Raw genomic sequence first — 18,761 nt, 5'->3', positions numbered from 1 at the left:
ATTTGCATAATTATATATTAATAACAGAAAAACTTCACTTCTGCAAAGTACAGTACATCCTTCTTGAAAATGGGGTAAAGGAGGGTTTAAAACAATCTGATATATAATTGGGGCACTCAGCCCACTTTCTGGGGATTGGCAGCCCGAACTCCTTGCTCATATGTGATCCTCTGTGTAATTAAATACTGAGCAGCCTGTGTTGCAGCTGGTGTTCCAGTAATGGTTACCTTCCGATTCCTTGTGCCAGGTACGAATTCTCCCTTTTTGGAAATCTGTATCCTTGCACCAGTCAACTCTTGGTATTCCACTAATGTTTTCCCTCCTTTGCCAAGTATTGCACCAACTAAGTTTTCTGGCACTGCTATTTCAACTACATCCTTTGATCCATCTGTGGATTTTTCTGTTCCTAGAATGGCACTGGCAGCTAGGGGAGAAGCAGCTCCAAAATATCCATTGGTTGCAGCAGTAGCAGCAGCCAGGCTACCTAATGCAAATGTCCCCGCCGTACCACCAGCTGTGCTGCCACTGGCTGAGGCTTCACTGGCATAGGTGGCCAACAAATTGGCTGCTGCTGCTGCTGGGTTGGCACTGGCAGCTGCTGCAGCCAAAGCCCCTGTTGCTGCTGCTTGACTGAGACCTAAACCTAATGTGTTGAGATTATATCCATAGCTGGCTAATGTATTAAGTGCAGAGGTGATGGCCACCAGGTCATTGCCTGTAAAGCCAGATAAAACTGCTGGAAAGGCTGCAACGCCAGCAAGGTTAGCATGTCCTAATAGCCCTGCAGCTGCAGCAGCAGTTGGTAACACTTCAGCAGTGTTTGCATAAGGAGATCCGGTTGGATTGGAATTTGCCACTGGACCTGTCACATTGGCATAACTGATATTGAGACAGCTGCCACTCTGCGGATCCTCTTGTATCTTCTGGATGATAAGTTCAACAGCTTTTCGGTTTTGTTCAGGTTCTCCACTCACAGTGACAACCCTCTCTTGCAAGTTGATCCCATCGGGTTTCTGGGAAAGCTGCACCCAAGCCCCTGACTGCTCCATTATAGCCTTCACAGTAGCACCTCCCTTCCCTATTATCAGACCTGCTGTGCTGTTGGGAACTATAATCTTTACCTGTAATTAAAAAAAATACGTATAAATAATACTTCTGTTTTGCGCACATACATTATATTACTTTGCTATCCTAGAAAAAGTAAGATTAAATGCAAATTAGTTCAAATATAATTGGATATAAATACAGCAAACTTAAAGTCATTTTTATGATATTTTAATAAAACTATCTTGTGAAATTTTAATTTCCAAGGAAAAATAAATTTTCAAGGCAAAATACTAAATACAATTTCTTTTGAGTCTTCATTTGGCAATAGATTTTTATAAGAAACCAGTAATTTTAGAAGGAAGAAATCATAATGACATATCAATAACATTTTTAGTTTCAAAATCACAATATTCTTGACTCTTCACCTATTATAATTTTGAAGAAATCCTGATCTGTAGAGCATATAGAAAAAAACTGCAAAATCGTAAAACAATTAACAAAGACAGCAGTAGGAAAGTTCTAGTTTAAGTCTCTTCAAAACATTAATTTCATGTTCCTTATGATCTAGTAATTTTTGGGTTATTCACAAGTACCTTAATTGTTTCATGACTGATTTTAGAGATGAAGGTCAATACAATAATATCATTTGCTTTTCAATTAAACTAAAATACATTTAACATCATAAAATAATTAATAATTCCTAATTATTAGTTTTAAGATTTTCAATGTTTTTGGGTAGGTTAAAGCTATGTGAGAATTATATTACCTGAATCATCTATCTGCATCTGCAGAATGAGTGTTCTGATAAGGCAGGTAATTTTCTTTTTTGGCAGGCATAGCTACACTTAAAAAAATAGGGTTCACTACCATATTATTAAAAATCACAGCAGTCACATGAATATTTATAACAATTTAATATGATCATATGAACTCTACACATGTTAAAAACTGCTTGTTACTTTATGTTGAAATGTCCAGCCACAAATACTACTATGAAAATATAAGTGTGGTATTTTTCCATGAGCTCTACAGTTGAAATAGCTTTTTTTTTTTTTTTTTTTTGCAGAACCAGGGATTGAACTCCGGTCCTTGTGCTTGCCAGGGAAGCACCTATTCCACTGAGCTGTCTTCCCAGCCCTTGAAATAGCCATTAACATTTAAAAATATATTTTGGTATCACAAAGACACAAATGTTTTCTAACTCAGTGGATGCATCAAAAGCTGTGATTGCTATGTCACTGACAAAACACTGAAGAGAATGTTTTTCTGACTCCAGACACTAAAATGGACAGGCCAAAATAACTTGTTAAAATTTTATCAGGAAATGTAGTTGTTTAGTGGAAATATTCTAAAAAATATTTTATCAGCCAATTTCTAGCAAGTATCATCAATGCTATATTTAAAACAGATGGGAGGTATACTTGAAAAAATATTTTATTGAAACACAGATGTAGAAAAAAATAATTTAAAGAAATTGGTGACACATTTTTGGCAGTTTTTTTCGTAAAGAGGGTAAGCAGTAAAAGTATAAATGAAAATTCTAGAGAGGGTCACCTCATATATATTTTTATATGTTACATACATGTATGTAGACACACATTCCTCTTTTATTTTCATACTTAAAATTTATAGACATCATAGAATTCTGGCTCATCATAATTTGTTACTTTCTTTGATGAAAAATAATCTATATTTCTAGAAACATTCCTTATGAATGTCAAATATATCCCTTATATTCATTTTCATGAAATATACTGAGAAAATATTTTTAAACTTGCTAATTTTGTTCACAGATTTCTTCACTGTAGAAAAAATATTTTTCTGAAAAGGTACATTATGATTAGAAAGTTAAGCTATGATTAGATATTACACCAATTATAAATCAGTATCATTTATGTCCTCAGTTTTGCAGAACCGGGGATTGATCTCAGGCCCCTGCGCTTGTCAGGCAAGCACTTATTCCACTGAGCCATCTCCCAGGCCCCTGTGCAAAATATTAATAAATTTTACTTTTAGGGATTTAAGTATCTGAGTATTAAATATTGTTTCATTAGTAAGCATTTATATCATAATCAATAGTTTTTACAATAAAATATTTATAACCTGGCAAACTATGCTTTCATATACTTTTTGTGAAGGAAAATGTATTAAACAAGCCTCCACAAGGGCTGATTTTTAAATTATATTATTTTTTAGCATCATTGTTTTGTTCAATGTAATGTAATGTAATATGTGATGACTCAGTGACAGAAAATCCCATGAAAGGTTTATTACAGGAATGATCCTAGGGGATGTTAATAAAGGAAATGAAATATAGTTCTGTAACAATCACTACAATGTTTCCCTAAGACTTTATGAAATATTTATAGATTATATTAATTTTTTCCTATAAACTGTACATCAATGTTAAACTATATTTACTATAATTCATTTTTATTTACATTCTAAATTTAGTGTCAAGCAAAACTTGCAGATCTGAGCATGGAACATTATTGAGCATTAGCTTCTTTTAAAAAATGATTTCCCCTTTAATAATTTTTCTCCTTTTAAATGTTAGGAATTCTGAAATAATTGCTCACAGAAAAGTATACTGAATTTTAATTAAACAACCTTCAAAACTCTTGATCTTTGCAAATGGGAGAATTACATGCATGTTACCTATCTTTATATTAAAGGTGTCTTTATGTGATTAGTACTATTTTCTGGGTTTTAGTTTTAATCATCTGAAATATGTAAAAAAAAGTCTACTAACCAAAATTGCTGTTTTAGCAAATATCGACATCATCCCCAAATTCTGTTGCCATGGCTGATATGTCCTCACAAAAAGTAGATCACAATTTGAGAACTGCTGTTAATGTTTGCTACGAATAAAATACCCTAGTATTTATAAACTGAAACATTTTTAGCCTTAGAAAATAACTATTACTGAACCTAGAAAATTAAAAGAACAAAATATAAAAAGTTATTCAGTTCTAAATTTCATAAATGCACACTTAGTGTGGTCAAGGAATCTGTTATCCAAATTTTATTTATGATATAAGGACATGAAAATGCTCAGATTTACTTATCTTGTACCCTGAAGAAATTTAAAAATCTGTATCTATCTAAACATTTAATATTAATCTAATATGGCTTTCTAGGCTGGAAACAAGACACTCTAAAAAGTTATAACAAAAAGAAAAACTGGTATTATATCATAAAAAAGATAATGATAAATTTACATTTTATGTGACAGGTCAGAGTGAAAAGATAACCGCATGGAAAATTAGCAATTCTGGGCAATGAACATTGGAAAGAAAAAGAAAAAAATAGAAAAGGAGCTTGAAGAATTACCTAAGACAGCATATTAGCTCTCTTCTTCAATATAGGCATAGAGTATGTACTAAGAACAATTCTGTGTACTGATGATCTTTTCATTACAACAGATCAACTGCAAATTTAATTGTGCAGTAGGATGAATCTTTATTGCTTAAGTCTATTGATCCACTGACTGACAGAAAATCAAACACTCTCTTATTTCCAAAGAATTCTGTAAAAATAACTGTATCTTAAATAACATACAAAGTAACTGGCATAACATATGTATAATTAAGGTATGCTCTTGACAGTTATAAATCAAATTTCGCTTCGGAGTTATGATCTATATATGCTTCCATCCATCTAGTAATTAAAAAGTGCCTACTGGCTGGAACAGTCACTGTGCTGCAAACAGGCAAAACCTGATATATATGACATGCTCCATATGACATGTTCCTGCCCTTAAAAAGCTTACAGAGTAGGTGTAGAACAAATTTGTGCAAGTTTTTCAATTACATCTTAGTAAGACTAGCATACAAGTATATAAAGAAGACACAAATCCTAACTAGAAAGGCTATAATCATGTTTACCCAAATATCTCAAACATTTTGCACTACCAGCACCCTTTCAACTACAAAATATTCCTATAAATTTGCCCACTGTTACTTCTGTATCAAATATAAAACCATTTCAATAGAGATGAACTATTAAATATTATTTTAATAAAAGTAAATTTCATTGTCTAAATTTACTCTGAAATGAATGTCAGATAAGATTAAGGACCTTTTGCCTATAATAATTAAATGATGGAACTTAACAAAAAAAAAGGGGATACAGATGAATGTCCATTTTGTATCTGTGTATTCAAAGTGGTTAGGATAGATAGTTATATTCTCTTAATGAATAAAGGGATTTGTTCTAATAGTGTTTGTAAATAGGATATCAAGTCCGCATCTTGTACAGCAATTAACCACTAGGAAGAATGTATGCAATGTGTTAGTTATTGAAACTGTCCTACCAATTTAGTTTGAAACTGTCTCATTGCTATTTGTTTCTCAATAAAATTATGGGGGGAAAAGATTAAGGATATACTATCACTTGTCCAAAATGCTTATCTTTCAGATTTACCATATTTTGGTTTGGAATATTTGTATACGCACAATGCAATATTTCAGGGACAGGACCTAAGTTTAAACAAGAAATGTACTTAAACTGCATATACAATTTATACATATAGCCCAAAGGTAACATCACAATAATAATTTTAGTGCATTTTTGATTTTGATTGCAAGCTATCACATTAGATCAAGTATGGAAATTTGCCCTTGTGATATGTTTGAAAGGTTTCACAGTTTCAATTTTTCAGATTAAACATGATCCATATGCAGCAGCAACCTCAAGGGAAAAAAATTCAGAATGGTGGCTGTTTCCCTACATATAATCTTAAAAAGAAACTTCAGGAATTTTATGGTAAGTACTAAAACCATCAAATAAGCATGTAGTGACATGTGCCTGATTAAAAAAAAAAATAAAACAAATGTACTTCTTTGCCATATTGGAGCCCCATTCATTACGGTCTTAAGCTATGAAGAAATGAGATTGTTTATAGGCATTTCATTTCATCATTGTGGCAGGGAAATTTTTAAATGGAAAATAAGTTCCACTATAGTTTAATACCAATTAATAGTGAGGATCATTTTGTTTTGGGCTCCCATACTATTTGCCACTTATGCATTTGAGCTAACGTTTATAAAGTAATTCCTATCAGGCACCTCATTCATTCAGACAGCATGCAACCTATTTTGCCAACAGTCTCGGGTTTGCTTTGGGAAACACACTTCCTCATTTATGAGCTTCAGGTAAGGTTGACGATCTTCCAGTGCCTTCAGGAGTGGAAACATGATCAAGCTTTCTGATATGTCACTGTTTTCCACACCTTTGAAAATTGCTGACTGGAAATTCAGTGCATGACATAAGCTAGTCCAACAAGAACTGGTCTGAGAATTTGATGAAGCAGTTGGGGTGAAGTTTATCTGTGTTGTAATCTAGTAGGCTATCAGCCTGGCCTTGCCAGTGACTATCTTGCCATCATATATGAAAATCACTCTTCACACCTGACTGGGATAAAGTTAATTTAGATGAAAAAAAAAAGGCTCCAGAAAGGGAGAGAAATTTACTCTAACATCTTGGCACATTTGCTACTGGCCAAACAGTATCTTTGAAAATATTTTTATGTTCACAGTCCATTATTCATTCACCAAAAATACTGACTTTATTGTCAGTATTGTTATGCTGACGTTTGACAGTTCAGATTAATTTACCTTTAAACAAGATACACAATACGTAATGTAACATGATGAGTGCATTTCATATTTCCTGTGTATTATCACACATGTTGCTCAGCAGGCATTTGGTAGTGCAAATGAAGGTGATGTATGTGCCTTTGAAAGCTATCCTGCATTGCTGATCCAAGCAAACTGAAAGCACAGGTATTGTTCTTAGCATAGACTTTAGGCCTTCCTGAAATGTACTGATTAAATAAAACATGTACTACAGAATAAATAAATGCAAGTATCCAGACAGGATTTAAAAAGCAGCTCTCTTGACTTGCTTCTGATAACAAATCAAATGTAGAAAGTAATTTTTATAGGAACATCTATTGTCTATCACAAATTATAATGCTTTTTAAAAATCACATCTTCACCCTCCAACTACCACCAAACTTTGGATTTAAAACTGGGACTTTTGTCACTCTATAGAGCACTATGTCTTGTTATACTTCGTAATACTGAGTTTTTGCTTTTGTCTTTTGCCCACTGATTCATCCTAAAGGAACAATAGGAAGAATCTAGAATTGATAGCTAATAGACGTGATGTCTCCTTTTGGCTCTGCTTTTGACTTTCATCAACATAGTGTAGCATCATTGTCTACAAAATCATGGACCTTGCAAATGTAGGTAAGATTTTATTTTAGCATAAAGAGAAAATCTGACTCAAAATTCTTTAACAATTTCTCCTTAAATATTCATGAAACTATTTAGACTCTTGTGAAGATTTTCAAAGTCTTAGGATTCTGTCTCCAAGTTGTCTTCACATAGTTATCATCTATGAGGAAGTCTACACTAAATCCAAACTTTACTTAATTCCTTGATAATATTATTATTTTCTTATATCTCTATTCTTCCATTTCTTTCAACTGAATCAAAGATTATGTGTTATTTTTCCTTAAAATGTGCACATCTTTTCCTACTAAAATCTTGCATGTCCTGCTAGGATAGCTCAATTACAACGTATTTTTAAAATTCAAACTTCATTCCCTAAAACCAGAAGTGTCAAAGCATTTTTAGATTTCTTCCTGTGTTACTTACCCTATTTCTGACTTTAGTGCAACCAATATTTATTTCTTGTAAAATTATACTTTCCTGAAGGCATTTCCTATTGACACTTGAAGTTACTAACTTGACTACTTGTTAAAAATTTAAAAATAGATTTTCATAAGAAATAAATAATAAAGTTTTGAAACTTATCATAAACACATAGGTAGGGGTGTGTATATGGGTACAAAATACCTCACTTTTGTCTCTTAAAAAAATGAATGAACATCATTCCACAAGCCTAGAATTCTAAAATTATATTGTGAGCATAGTGCAAAGTGCACTGATATATTAAACTTATCAGAGAATTGCTGAAAACAAGAAAGAGGCTAATGACTATTTAAAAAGCCAATGAATAATAAAATATGTATGACCTTCTTCCTAAATTTTCATTGGTGTATTTTTTTATACATGTGTTCTTACTCATGAAACTTGTGGCCAGGCTACTTTGGCCAAAAAAAAAAAAGTTCTTGAATTCTAAAAATCTAGAATACAAATAAGCATATTAGTATTTATTTGATTAAATGGTGAAATGCATCAATTAATAAGGTGGATGAAATGATAACATCTAATTAATGAATCATAATTATAACTTTTAAATTTTACAATAAACTCCCATCACTTCAACTAAATCTTAAATTCAAAATATCTGATGCATAAAGTTAAGTCTTTTGTAGTTTTGTACAGATTGCATCTCATTTGCCTCTTCTTTGGAAGGGCCATGCTTTATTTTCCCCTCTGGTGCAAGTTATGACAGAGACTGGCAGGCAAAAAGTCTTTTTATGTATGCTTCTTTGGAAGAAGGCTGAAACTCAATGTTAATCCCCACAATATTTCTAAATGCAAAAAAAAGCTAAATGTATTTTTTTCACTTAACACACTATATTAAAGTATCTGAAGCATTATTTTCTCTTGATACTACATATTTTTAAAATACATCATTTTACATCTCAGAGAAGGGTATTAGGAATGAGAAAAATATAAAAAATCCATGCTTTCCATGTAGAAAAAAGAGGCATTGTGGACAATTCCCGTTCTGCTGAGATTCTAAGTATTCCATAGGTAATTATAAAAAATAAAAAAAGCTATAAGCCATATTTTGGTACATAATTGCTCTAACTCTCATGTAATTTGATATATATTCTAATTTCAAAATTTTGTCCCTATATCTGTTCTTTGGTACTTGCCAGGTGGAACTTGTTGGTGTCAGCATGACATGATTACTACCCTATCCAGCCAAAACGGTGTGCTGCTCGTCATTTCTGATACTCACTGCGCCTCTCAGAATCGATAAAAGACAAGTAGCAAGACAGTACTGTAGAGTCAAACAGCTCTGAATAAACTACAAAGGCCAGAAATAATAAACTATCACTAGGGAGTATCTTATTGAAAGAAATGAAATGTAATTTGGGATATTAAGGCTATATTCATGGAGCTCTACTTATCAATCATATATCGAGTTGTGAAAAATGTCTTTTGAAATCATGATTATTACAATTATTATAAGTCCCTTCTTATCCCATCTTTTTCAAGGTATGTAAAACGAGTTCAGAGTTCTTAATTCTAATTTGTGAAAAAATATAGTAGAAATAATAAGAGTTTTGACATAGAAATGTTATTAAATTTAGTACTTTAAATTTATTTTAATACTTAATAGAGAAAGCAGAAAGTATGTATGACACAAAGTTATGGGCTCTGTTCAATAATATAGATTATGGGGGAAACAGGGTAAATCAGGAGGACAGAAAATGTCTTTCTGGACACTGAGTTTGAAATGGTTATCCAACTTTCAATTGAAGACATCAAGGAGAGAAATGGCAATTGGTCTGGAGATCAGAAAGAAATTGAGAAATAACACAGAAAGAGTACTTTAAATACGAGTAGATGAGGTTAGCTAGTGAGAAGAAAAACTGAACAAATAATGAATTATATTATGAAATTAAAGAATTAAGAAAAGATTTAACTTTGCCAAAGGTACTCAAAGTAGAACGGCAAAATTAATCACTGAGATAAAACTAACACATTTTAATAAGAGCATAAAACTACTAAAATCTTTCCTTTTAAAATTACATGTGACAGGGGCTGGAGAGATGGCTCAGTGGTCAAAGGCACCTACTTAGAACAAGCTTGGCAGAGCATCAGGGACCGCGGTTCTATCCCCCAGCGCCACATGCCAGCCAGCCCCGCCCCCTGGTGGGCTGAGCTGGCCACACACACACACCACTCTCTCTCTCTCTCTCTCTCTCTCTCTCTCTCTCTCTCTCAAATAAATAAAAATAAAAAAATAAAATAAATTTAAAAAAAGTTTAAAAAATAAAAAAAAATTACATGTGACAGCATATATTGCCTTTTTAAAATCACATGTAGCATTCATGAAGTTATGAAATTAGCATAATTAAGATCTGCAATCCCTTTAGGAAATTATTCAAAGCATGAAAATGTATACAGACAGAAAATGTATGTATACAGACTAGTCGGTATCTGACTAGTTACGGGAAGTTTTCAAACTCAGTTAAGGGAGTGGACAATTTACTATCACAAGTGATTAAGAAAACAAAATGTCACAAACTTTACTTCATTAATACTTGTAATAAGTGCTGACTATCACTTGCAGAAGTATGTTTACATTTTAACAAATTGTAATTTAGTCACAAAACTAAGTTCTTCTTATATATGAATTAAGGGAGTCCGGTGCTAACATTTAATGAATAAAAATACATTAATATTATAACTCTTATTAGTTGGCTAACACAGTAGGTTGAAATTATGTAATGAAATAGAACTTTGTATTTTCAAAAAATGTTTTAGAAGAGTAAGTGAAGTACATCATCTTGTTGCAGAAAAAAAAATAGCCACAGTGAAGTCCAGTAAAATGAGTTAAAATATATTAAGAAAGAAGAAAAATTCATCTGGAAAACAATTTCAAAGATGAAATTAAAAAAAAACCCTGATAAGTCAAGCTGTACTTGTAAAACAATTACATAGTGAGTAGGAATCAAACTGAATAAACCTCTCTTACTGAGAGACTATATGGAGGCATTTTTAGTTCCAAGCAGTTTTAAAAGAAAAGTTTGAAAATAAATTTGCTAAGTACTCAATCTTTTAATTGAACTGTTTTTCATTTTATATAGTTTTAAAAATAAAAATATTTTACTGAATTGTGTTATACACAGAAAAAGTAAATATTCTGGAATAGACAAATATTTGAGTTATATATAAAAATACATAATAGCTGCTTTGAGAACATACTCTAGGTGAGAACTACAGGGGGCTTTTGCTATGACTGCAAAGAGAAATTTGATGAAACAGAGAATACACTTTTACTTAGTAAGTGGTTCAGAAAGACAAATTATTGCAAATCTGCCTATTCACAAGCTAATATTAATATGAGGTAGTCTAACTTTTTGCCAATGCCTGAGTCCTACAGAGGGCAACATATGAAATGTTAAAAATCTATTATTACACTGACTCTTCTGAAAGATACTACTTTCTTAAACCATGGAAAATCCTTGGTTTTTAATACAAAATTGTCTTTGTATGAAAGCATACTTTTAGAAGAGACTTTTCTAAGACTACATAACCTGTTATGTATTTAACAGTACAACAGTAATCAGAGAACATTACTAGAGTGCTGCTGTTAGTACTATTTCTTAATCTGATTCCCATTATTGGGCATCAAGACTATACTGTCTCGAACAGAGCATACTGACAAACTCAGCAGTTAGCAATAGAATGCATCTGAATAGGAAGCAGTTATTTGACGGATTTCCACAAATTTTAGTAAGAATATTGCTAAAAATCTGTCAAAAACAACTAATATAATTTTCAGATAAAGATCTTAAAGACAAGGTAAACTACACTTAATTACAGTCAACAGCCTACCAATGCTCACATGAAATGATGAACATTCTTAAATCATATGACCCCTCACAGATTCAAATAATGAGCAAACCCTTACTATTCTGAATTCTAAACTACTACCTACTCCAACTTTAATAGAAATCAAATATTTTTCCTGCAATACTCATTTCCATATAACAAAGTATGATGTTTCAAGAAAAAGTCTCAATGAATTGAAGAGATAGCTACAATTATGCAGTACACAATTGTCTGTCTATAATAAACTAATGCACACTTATGTAGTAAACAGTGTTTCCCAAGCATCTCAATAAGCTTCAAGAAATTATCTAACTATTCCAATATAAATGCATTGGAATCCTAAGTAATTTTGTTATGAAAGCAGGATGGAGAACTTTTGCTATATGAAGTGTAAATGGTAAAAATACTCTATGTTATATACATTTATTATTATTTAATTTGGCACAGTTATGAAACATGAAACAACTGCCAGCTTTTGGGCAGTTCGTGCCTGCTCTGATGCTTCTTCAGTAAACCTTCCTGAAACTCAACAATAAATCATCTTGAGACTGAGAAATAAAAGTATCATGTAGTTGAAATAAAATTTCCATTTTATCTTCCTTGAAACATTGCATGTAACATAATGAAGTCATGAGTTTTTTCCATTCTGTCTTCCAATCTCTAAATTAACACTCAGAAACACAGATCAAAGAAAAAAAGTATTATATTCTTTAACATTATCAATAAATATGAAAATATGAACATTAGATTTTTTGACCATTACAAAAAGGTTATAGATTAGTTTAAATTTCTTTATTAACATAGTACAAACACTATTCTAGGTCAATGTTTACATGGATCTCATTTATTACATTAGTAGCTTCACCACAAAACATTCTGAAATATCACAATATATTCAGCACTTTTGAATTAAAGGGCAAGCTGTTTCTCAACTCCTACCAATAAAATATGCTGCAATACACATTTTAAATCTACATGTGCAGTGCTGGTGCAGTTAAGTTTTACAGGACAGATCTCAAAATTAAAATGTTAGATTAGGTACTACACTGTCATTGTATGAGAATGTGTATTTTCTATTTTTTTGCCAAGAATTTGAGTTTCTGTGCATACCCATACCCACATTAATTCTTGCATCTCGAGTATATGTGCCTTATACATACACATAAAATTTGTGTGTTAAATACAAGATCTTGGGTTATAGAGTCCCGCTTTCCAAATGCTGATGAAGTTAAGCTGGATTCTACATGTTTGTTGGCCATTCATATTCTCTTTTCTGAAAAGTATCTTTCAATAAATTTTACTCATTTTTATTGGGTTGTTTCTTCATTGTAACATACAATGTTATTGTATAGCAGAGATACTAATTGTCATATGCATGCAAGGCATTTTTCTAGAAATATTGTCAATGATTATACTGTTTTCTGTAATATTAAAATATCAGACATTTATATACTTAAATGTTAACCTATTATTTCACAATCTGGATTTCATTCTTGCTTATAAAAGGCATCCTTAATTTGACTTCATGTATAGTATCAAAAAATAATCTTGTGGTCTTACTTATGAATGTCTTGTAACTTATTTGTGTATTATGTGAGATAGAACCATAATTTTCTTTCTGATGGATAATAAAGTGTATACCAGCATCATTTCTTAAAATACTTTTTTCTAACCTGAATTAAAATATTACTCTGGACCAGGCAGTTCTCTAAATGCTTAACCTATACAGGTCCACTAAGTCATCATGACAACTCTACAAGATAGGCACATACTATTTACATTTCACAATGAAAACACAAACCTGGTGGGCCAGCCAGATAGCTCAGTGGATTAAAGTGCCTGCTTAGGCAGACTCAGGGGTCAAATATTCCATCCCTGCCTCCTGTGCTGGCCCTGCTCCCAGGGTGCCCTGAGACAGCTAAGAAGACTGGGACTGGTGGCATGTGCCTGTAATCCCAGCGCTTGGAAAGCTGAAAACAGAGATCGCTACAAGTCTGATCTGTGTAGTGAGACCCTGTAATCCCTGCAGATCCTACACTAAATACAAAAAAAAAAAAAAAAGAAAAAAAGAAAACATAAACCTGTCAATTCTGAGGATATTACCTCACATCAAAAAGTGAGGCTGCAACAAAGACTTTATTTGAAGTCAGAAATTATAGCATGAGACACTGGTTTTCTTAATCCCTATTTTAGGCTTTTATCATACATTCTTACTTAAATCTATTTCAAAATCCTCTTCTATTTCTCTGACAAATTATATCTATTCTGGGTAATATCACATTGCTTATCATGAGTATTTATATACATTTTAATCCTGGATAAAACACCTTCTCATAAATAAGCAGTATTGGTTTCTTGGTAATTCTTTTTATTAGTTGTCTCTTGGTGTTACCTTAAATTTATTTTTCTTATATGAGCATCAAAGTTATTTTGCATTGTTTTCTTTCACATAAAACCAGGAAAAATAATAAAAATTGGGAGTAATTGGGCTGACTTAACAAATGATATTGCTACTTTAAATCTTTTCTTGCAAAATTACAGTTAAGTGCACCAACTCAGTAAGCTTCATGTCTGTATGTGCAAATGGTATATTCTTTTAGTGTGAGTTTCATGCTCTTATTTGGTTCAATTTGTTCTTAGGAATTTGAGACATATATTAGAGTGAACAAGAACCTCAAAAACTCGTAATTTTGTCTCATCATAATAAGCAAAATATATAAAATCTAATGTATAAAGTCAAGAGTTTGATTAGCTTTCAAACTATATTGTAGGTTACAAGGAATAGAGGAATAGAGGTGTAACAAAGAACTCTGTTCTTTTAGCTCATCCTACTTACTGAGAAGTATTCTTTTCTACTTGTTTGATATTTTTAAACCTTTTTACAAATAAAATATATTTGGAGGGCTGGCCAAATAGCTCAGTGGTTTAAAGTGCCTGCAAGCAGGTGCAGAGGCTGGAGGTTTGATCTCCCAGCCTGTTGTGCCGGCCCCACCCCCAGGGCACACTGAGAAGGCAATTGAGACTGGGCATGGTGGTGCGTACCTGTGATCCCAGCTCTTGGGAGGCTGTAAACAGGCGGATCACTATGAGTTCGATCTAGCAGTGAGACCCTAAACACCCTGTAGACCCTTCCCTAAAAAAATACATTAAAAAAATGTATTTGGTACAGGGTCTTGGTACAGGGTCTCAGTATATGGTCCAGACTCAGAGTAATCCTCCTGTTTTCAGACTTCCCAGCACTGGGATTATAAGCATGCACCACCATGCCCAGACTGTAGCTCAGCATGCCTGGGGCAGGGCCAGTGTGGCATATGGTACCAGGGAGCCAACCCTGGTCCCTATGCTTACCTAAGCAGGAGCTTAGTTCACTAAGCTATCTTGCTGGCCCTTGTTTGATATTTGTAAAGATAAATTCTATGCAGAATTTCATTTAAATAAGTCAAAAAATGAATTCTGCAACCAGAGCCATGGAACGAAATAAACTCATGAACCAAGGTATCACTGTAGACTATGAAAGCTTATTCTTCTTCTACAAGTAATTAGAAGGATATATATTGAAAGCCTGCTCAGTTCTAGTTCCGTTTCAGATGCAACAGACAATACTAACAGACAAAATCCCTGTCCTCATGCAACTTAATTTTCTAGGATTGTAAGAAACAGACATAGAACATGATAAAGATATGTATGAGGCAATAGAAAACAAGTTAAAAATGAGGCAAGACAAAGGGAACTGGATGTACTGGAAGGAGACAAGGGGCCAAATTGTCACATTTTAAAAAGGTACAAGAATGCCTTACTGCACAGGTGAATTGTGAATAGAATTTAGGAGGTTATGAAGGTGTTAGCCAATCAGATGTGTGTGAAAAGGTAATTTCATGCAGAAAGAAAGGCAGAATGCTGAGGTAAGAATATGCCTAATGTTTGCAAGGAAAAGCAAACAGGTTAATGAGGAGGGACCAGAGTGAGTGAGGTGTGAGGAAATAGAGTAAAAGAGGCAATGTGGCAAGAGCCACATAAGTGACCTCACAGTTATACAATTTTAGAATATACTTTTGGAAAATAGAATTTAAAATTATAAACATGGAGTTATGTAATAGCCTCTGCAAGTGAAGAATCATGAAGATTAAGTTTCATTATCTAATAGTTGCTATGTTTGAATGTTATTGTGCCCTCCAAAACTTGTGTTGGAAACTTAATCCCAATGCATTCATGTTGAAGGTGGGGCCTTCTGAGAGGTGCTTAGGTCATGAAGGTTTATCTTCGGGAATGAATTTACACGGGTATAAAGGGGCCCTGTGGGAGTGGGTTCTCTCCTGCCACGGGAGGACAAAGTGCTGGTTCTTTTTCTTGCCCTTCTACCTTTGCCGCTTGATGAGGCAGTAAGAAACAACTCTTTAGAACCTGGCAATTTGCCTTTGGCCTTCTAATCTATGAATCTGTCAAAATAATTTTCTGCTCTTTATAAATTAACATCTCAGGTATTCTGTTATGGCAGCACAAACCATATATAGACAATAGTAAACCAGTTTCTTTTAGAGACCTAACTTGCAGATGTCAGCATATAAAAGTCAAGGGATTCTATGAAGAGAAAGAATAGGCTAGAAGTCTCAAGCATCAAGATGTGGGGTACCCCAGAATTAAGCAGACAGAGTAAGAGGAGCTGCTGGCAAAGGACTCTGAGAAGTAACATGTCAGGGGCCAGGGAGATGGCTCAGTAGATTAAGCGCTTTCCTGGCAAGCACAAGAGCATGAGTTCAATCCCTGGGTCTGGAAAAAAAAAAAAAAAAAAAGAAGTAACATGTCAAGGTGCAGGACAAAAACAGTGTGCAATATCCTCAAAGCCAGGTATAGAAGGTACACCAAAGAGGCAGAATTAATAAATTGTGAGGCATACTGTTACTAGATGAAGCAGCATTTGGGCTGAGAAGAGACAACTGAGCAGTAATATCATGATGGAAGCCCTTGGGAAAGTTTTGGTTGAACAGTGGAAGCGAAAACTACTGAAGGAGACTTACGAACAGAAGTGAGAGATCAGAAAAAAGAGAGTACAGATAATAGATAAGTGAATGTTGTTTACAAAATATTAAAGGAAAAAAGGCATTGGCTTGTTGGGTAAGTGAGATTAAAGGAGATTATATAGTCTTTTAGGATGTGAGAAAAAGATATTTGTATGCTGACTGGAATGTTCCTACAGGAAGTAAAAAGTTGACAGAAATGAAGGCATAATATTGCTGAAAGGATCTCCTATTAAAGGAAAAGAGATAAGAATTACTTTACAACTGAAATGGAAGATTTTACAAAGGAGAAGGAAAACTTTGCCTATGGTAACAGACGAAAAAAGGGGGAATATAAATGTAGGTCCATTAAGTATGGCACGCTGTCAGCCTGCAGAAGTTCTTTTGATTGTTTCTGCTTTCTCAATGCAGTAAAAAAATAAAATGAAAAAGAAAGGTCATTAAATAGAAGAGAAGGAAGAACGTGAGATATTGGGGGTGTGACAAGGAAAATTCTTAGATGGCACCCATTATCAACACTTCCTCCTGCTATACACTTTATAATTAATGCTGTCCTGGGCTGGGGCGATAGCTCAGTAGAATAAGCACCTGCCTGGCAAATGCAAGGTCCTGAGTTCAATCCCTGGTACCACAATAAATAAATAAATAAATAAATAAATAAATAAATAAATAAATAAATAAATTACTATCCTGGACCCTGGGAACTCAAGACTTGCTAATATCTCAAAAAATATGGCAAAGATGATACGTCATTTTCATGTTTAGCAAAGAAAGTGAGAAAAATAAACCTCAATAAAAAGGACTGCATCTTGCTGTCACACAATAGAGCTTCCTTGATATTACAAGCAGTAGATTGCCAAGCTATGACTATACAGAGACTCTAGCACCTAAAGGACACTTAGCCACTAAGAACTCCTGGGCGTTGGCCAAACAGCTGCAAAGAACTGAATGCTGTCAATAATCTAGGTGAACAGAGAAGCAGACTGGTCCCTAGGTAAGCCCCAGGCAGACTCAGTCAGCGTCCTGACTGCAGTGTCAGACCAGGAGTAGAAAACTTAGGTTGTGTGGCTCAAGTAGTGTCTGAATTCCTGACCAACAGAAAATGTGAGAAAAGAAACGGATACTGTTTATACCTTAAATCTGTGGTGATATAACAACAAAAACTAATACATGAGTTGGGGAGAAGCACCTCGAACATGTCACTAAGAACCCAAATGGACCTATGATTCAAAATATAAAGTGTTACCAAACAGTTTTGGTCATGTCATTCTGTAAATTTGACAAGAGTACTATATACAATGAGTTTGGTGCATTTTGATGAGTGTCTTCCATATAATTTCAAATGTTTCAGGAGAGAAATGTGTATAAAACAATATTTCAAAATAGTTTTTCCCCTAAAATTTGAGAAAAAAAATTCCAAGAGAGTTAATAGCCAGAAATCCAATGTTGACACAAAAATTTACTTTGGCAGCCCTGATTTGCTTATAAAACCATTCTGCTGAAGCTCAGTGAGTAATTCAGTACTGATAATTTAAAATTCATTGAAAGCTATTGATTATAGTTTTGAACATTTGTTTTGAAAGTTTAAACATGTTCTTTTAAATAATCCAACTTAATTTATTAGATCTTTACATTTAACTCATATAAAACGGCTTGTATAAAAATTTTTAAGCTTGTGTCTTACACTATAAAACACATACAAAAAAAAGCTGTAAAACTATTATCTCAATATGAATTTTTTTTACATTTGAAAAAGTTGATTTGTCAAAGGGGAGTATAGCACAGGCGAAACAACTAAAGCATGTTATGTGCGTGTATAAACCTGCCAAGTTGAAATGCATTAATCTTTAAAAACTAGTATCATTAAAAGAATAGTGAAAAAAATGAAATGAAGTCTTTTAATTACAAAAAGTTCAAGATCATATTAGAACATATTTTTCTACTGTTCTTATACTTACAGATGTAAGTCAATATAATAAAGCTATATTAATTAGGACTATTGACAAGAAACTACTGTGAGCTTCATAAAGTCTAAATGAATAACAAAAAATAATTTTCTACTTTTGTACCACATGAATGGAATTTATTGGGAAATACTATGCAGAATAATTACAATCTATTAACATAATGGTTGATATAACTACAAGCC

General features: G+C 33.2%; 1 protein-coding gene across 2 annotated transcripts in view; it reads right to left on the bottom strand.

The window, feature by feature from the left end:
- Positions 1–18,761, bottom strand: part of Nova1 (NOVA alternative splicing regulator 1) — a 144,133-nt gene that overhangs the window by 2,717 nt on the left and 122,655 nt on the right. For both annotated transcript variants that reach the window (XM_023705308.1, XM_004645066.3), the window contains exon 5: positions 1–1,121. This exon is cut by the window's left edge and continues 2,717 nt beyond it. In XM_023705308.1, coding sequence (XP_023561076.1) covers positions 117–1,121 — 1,005 coding nt within the window. In that variant the 3' untranslated portion in view covers positions 1–116. The remainder of the gene's footprint in view (positions 1,122–18,761) is intronic.

Source organism: Octodon degus, unplaced genomic scaffold (assembly GCF_000260255.1).
Source record: "Octodon degus isolate 3935 unplaced genomic scaffold, OctDeg1.0 scaffold00217, whole genome shotgun sequence".
In the NCBI taxonomy this organism is placed as follows: domain Eukaryota; kingdom Metazoa; phylum Chordata; class Mammalia; order Rodentia; family Octodontidae; genus Octodon; species Octodon degus.
Note: the sequence above shows the minus strand (reverse complement) of the source record. Positions and strands in the feature narration are given on the sequence as shown.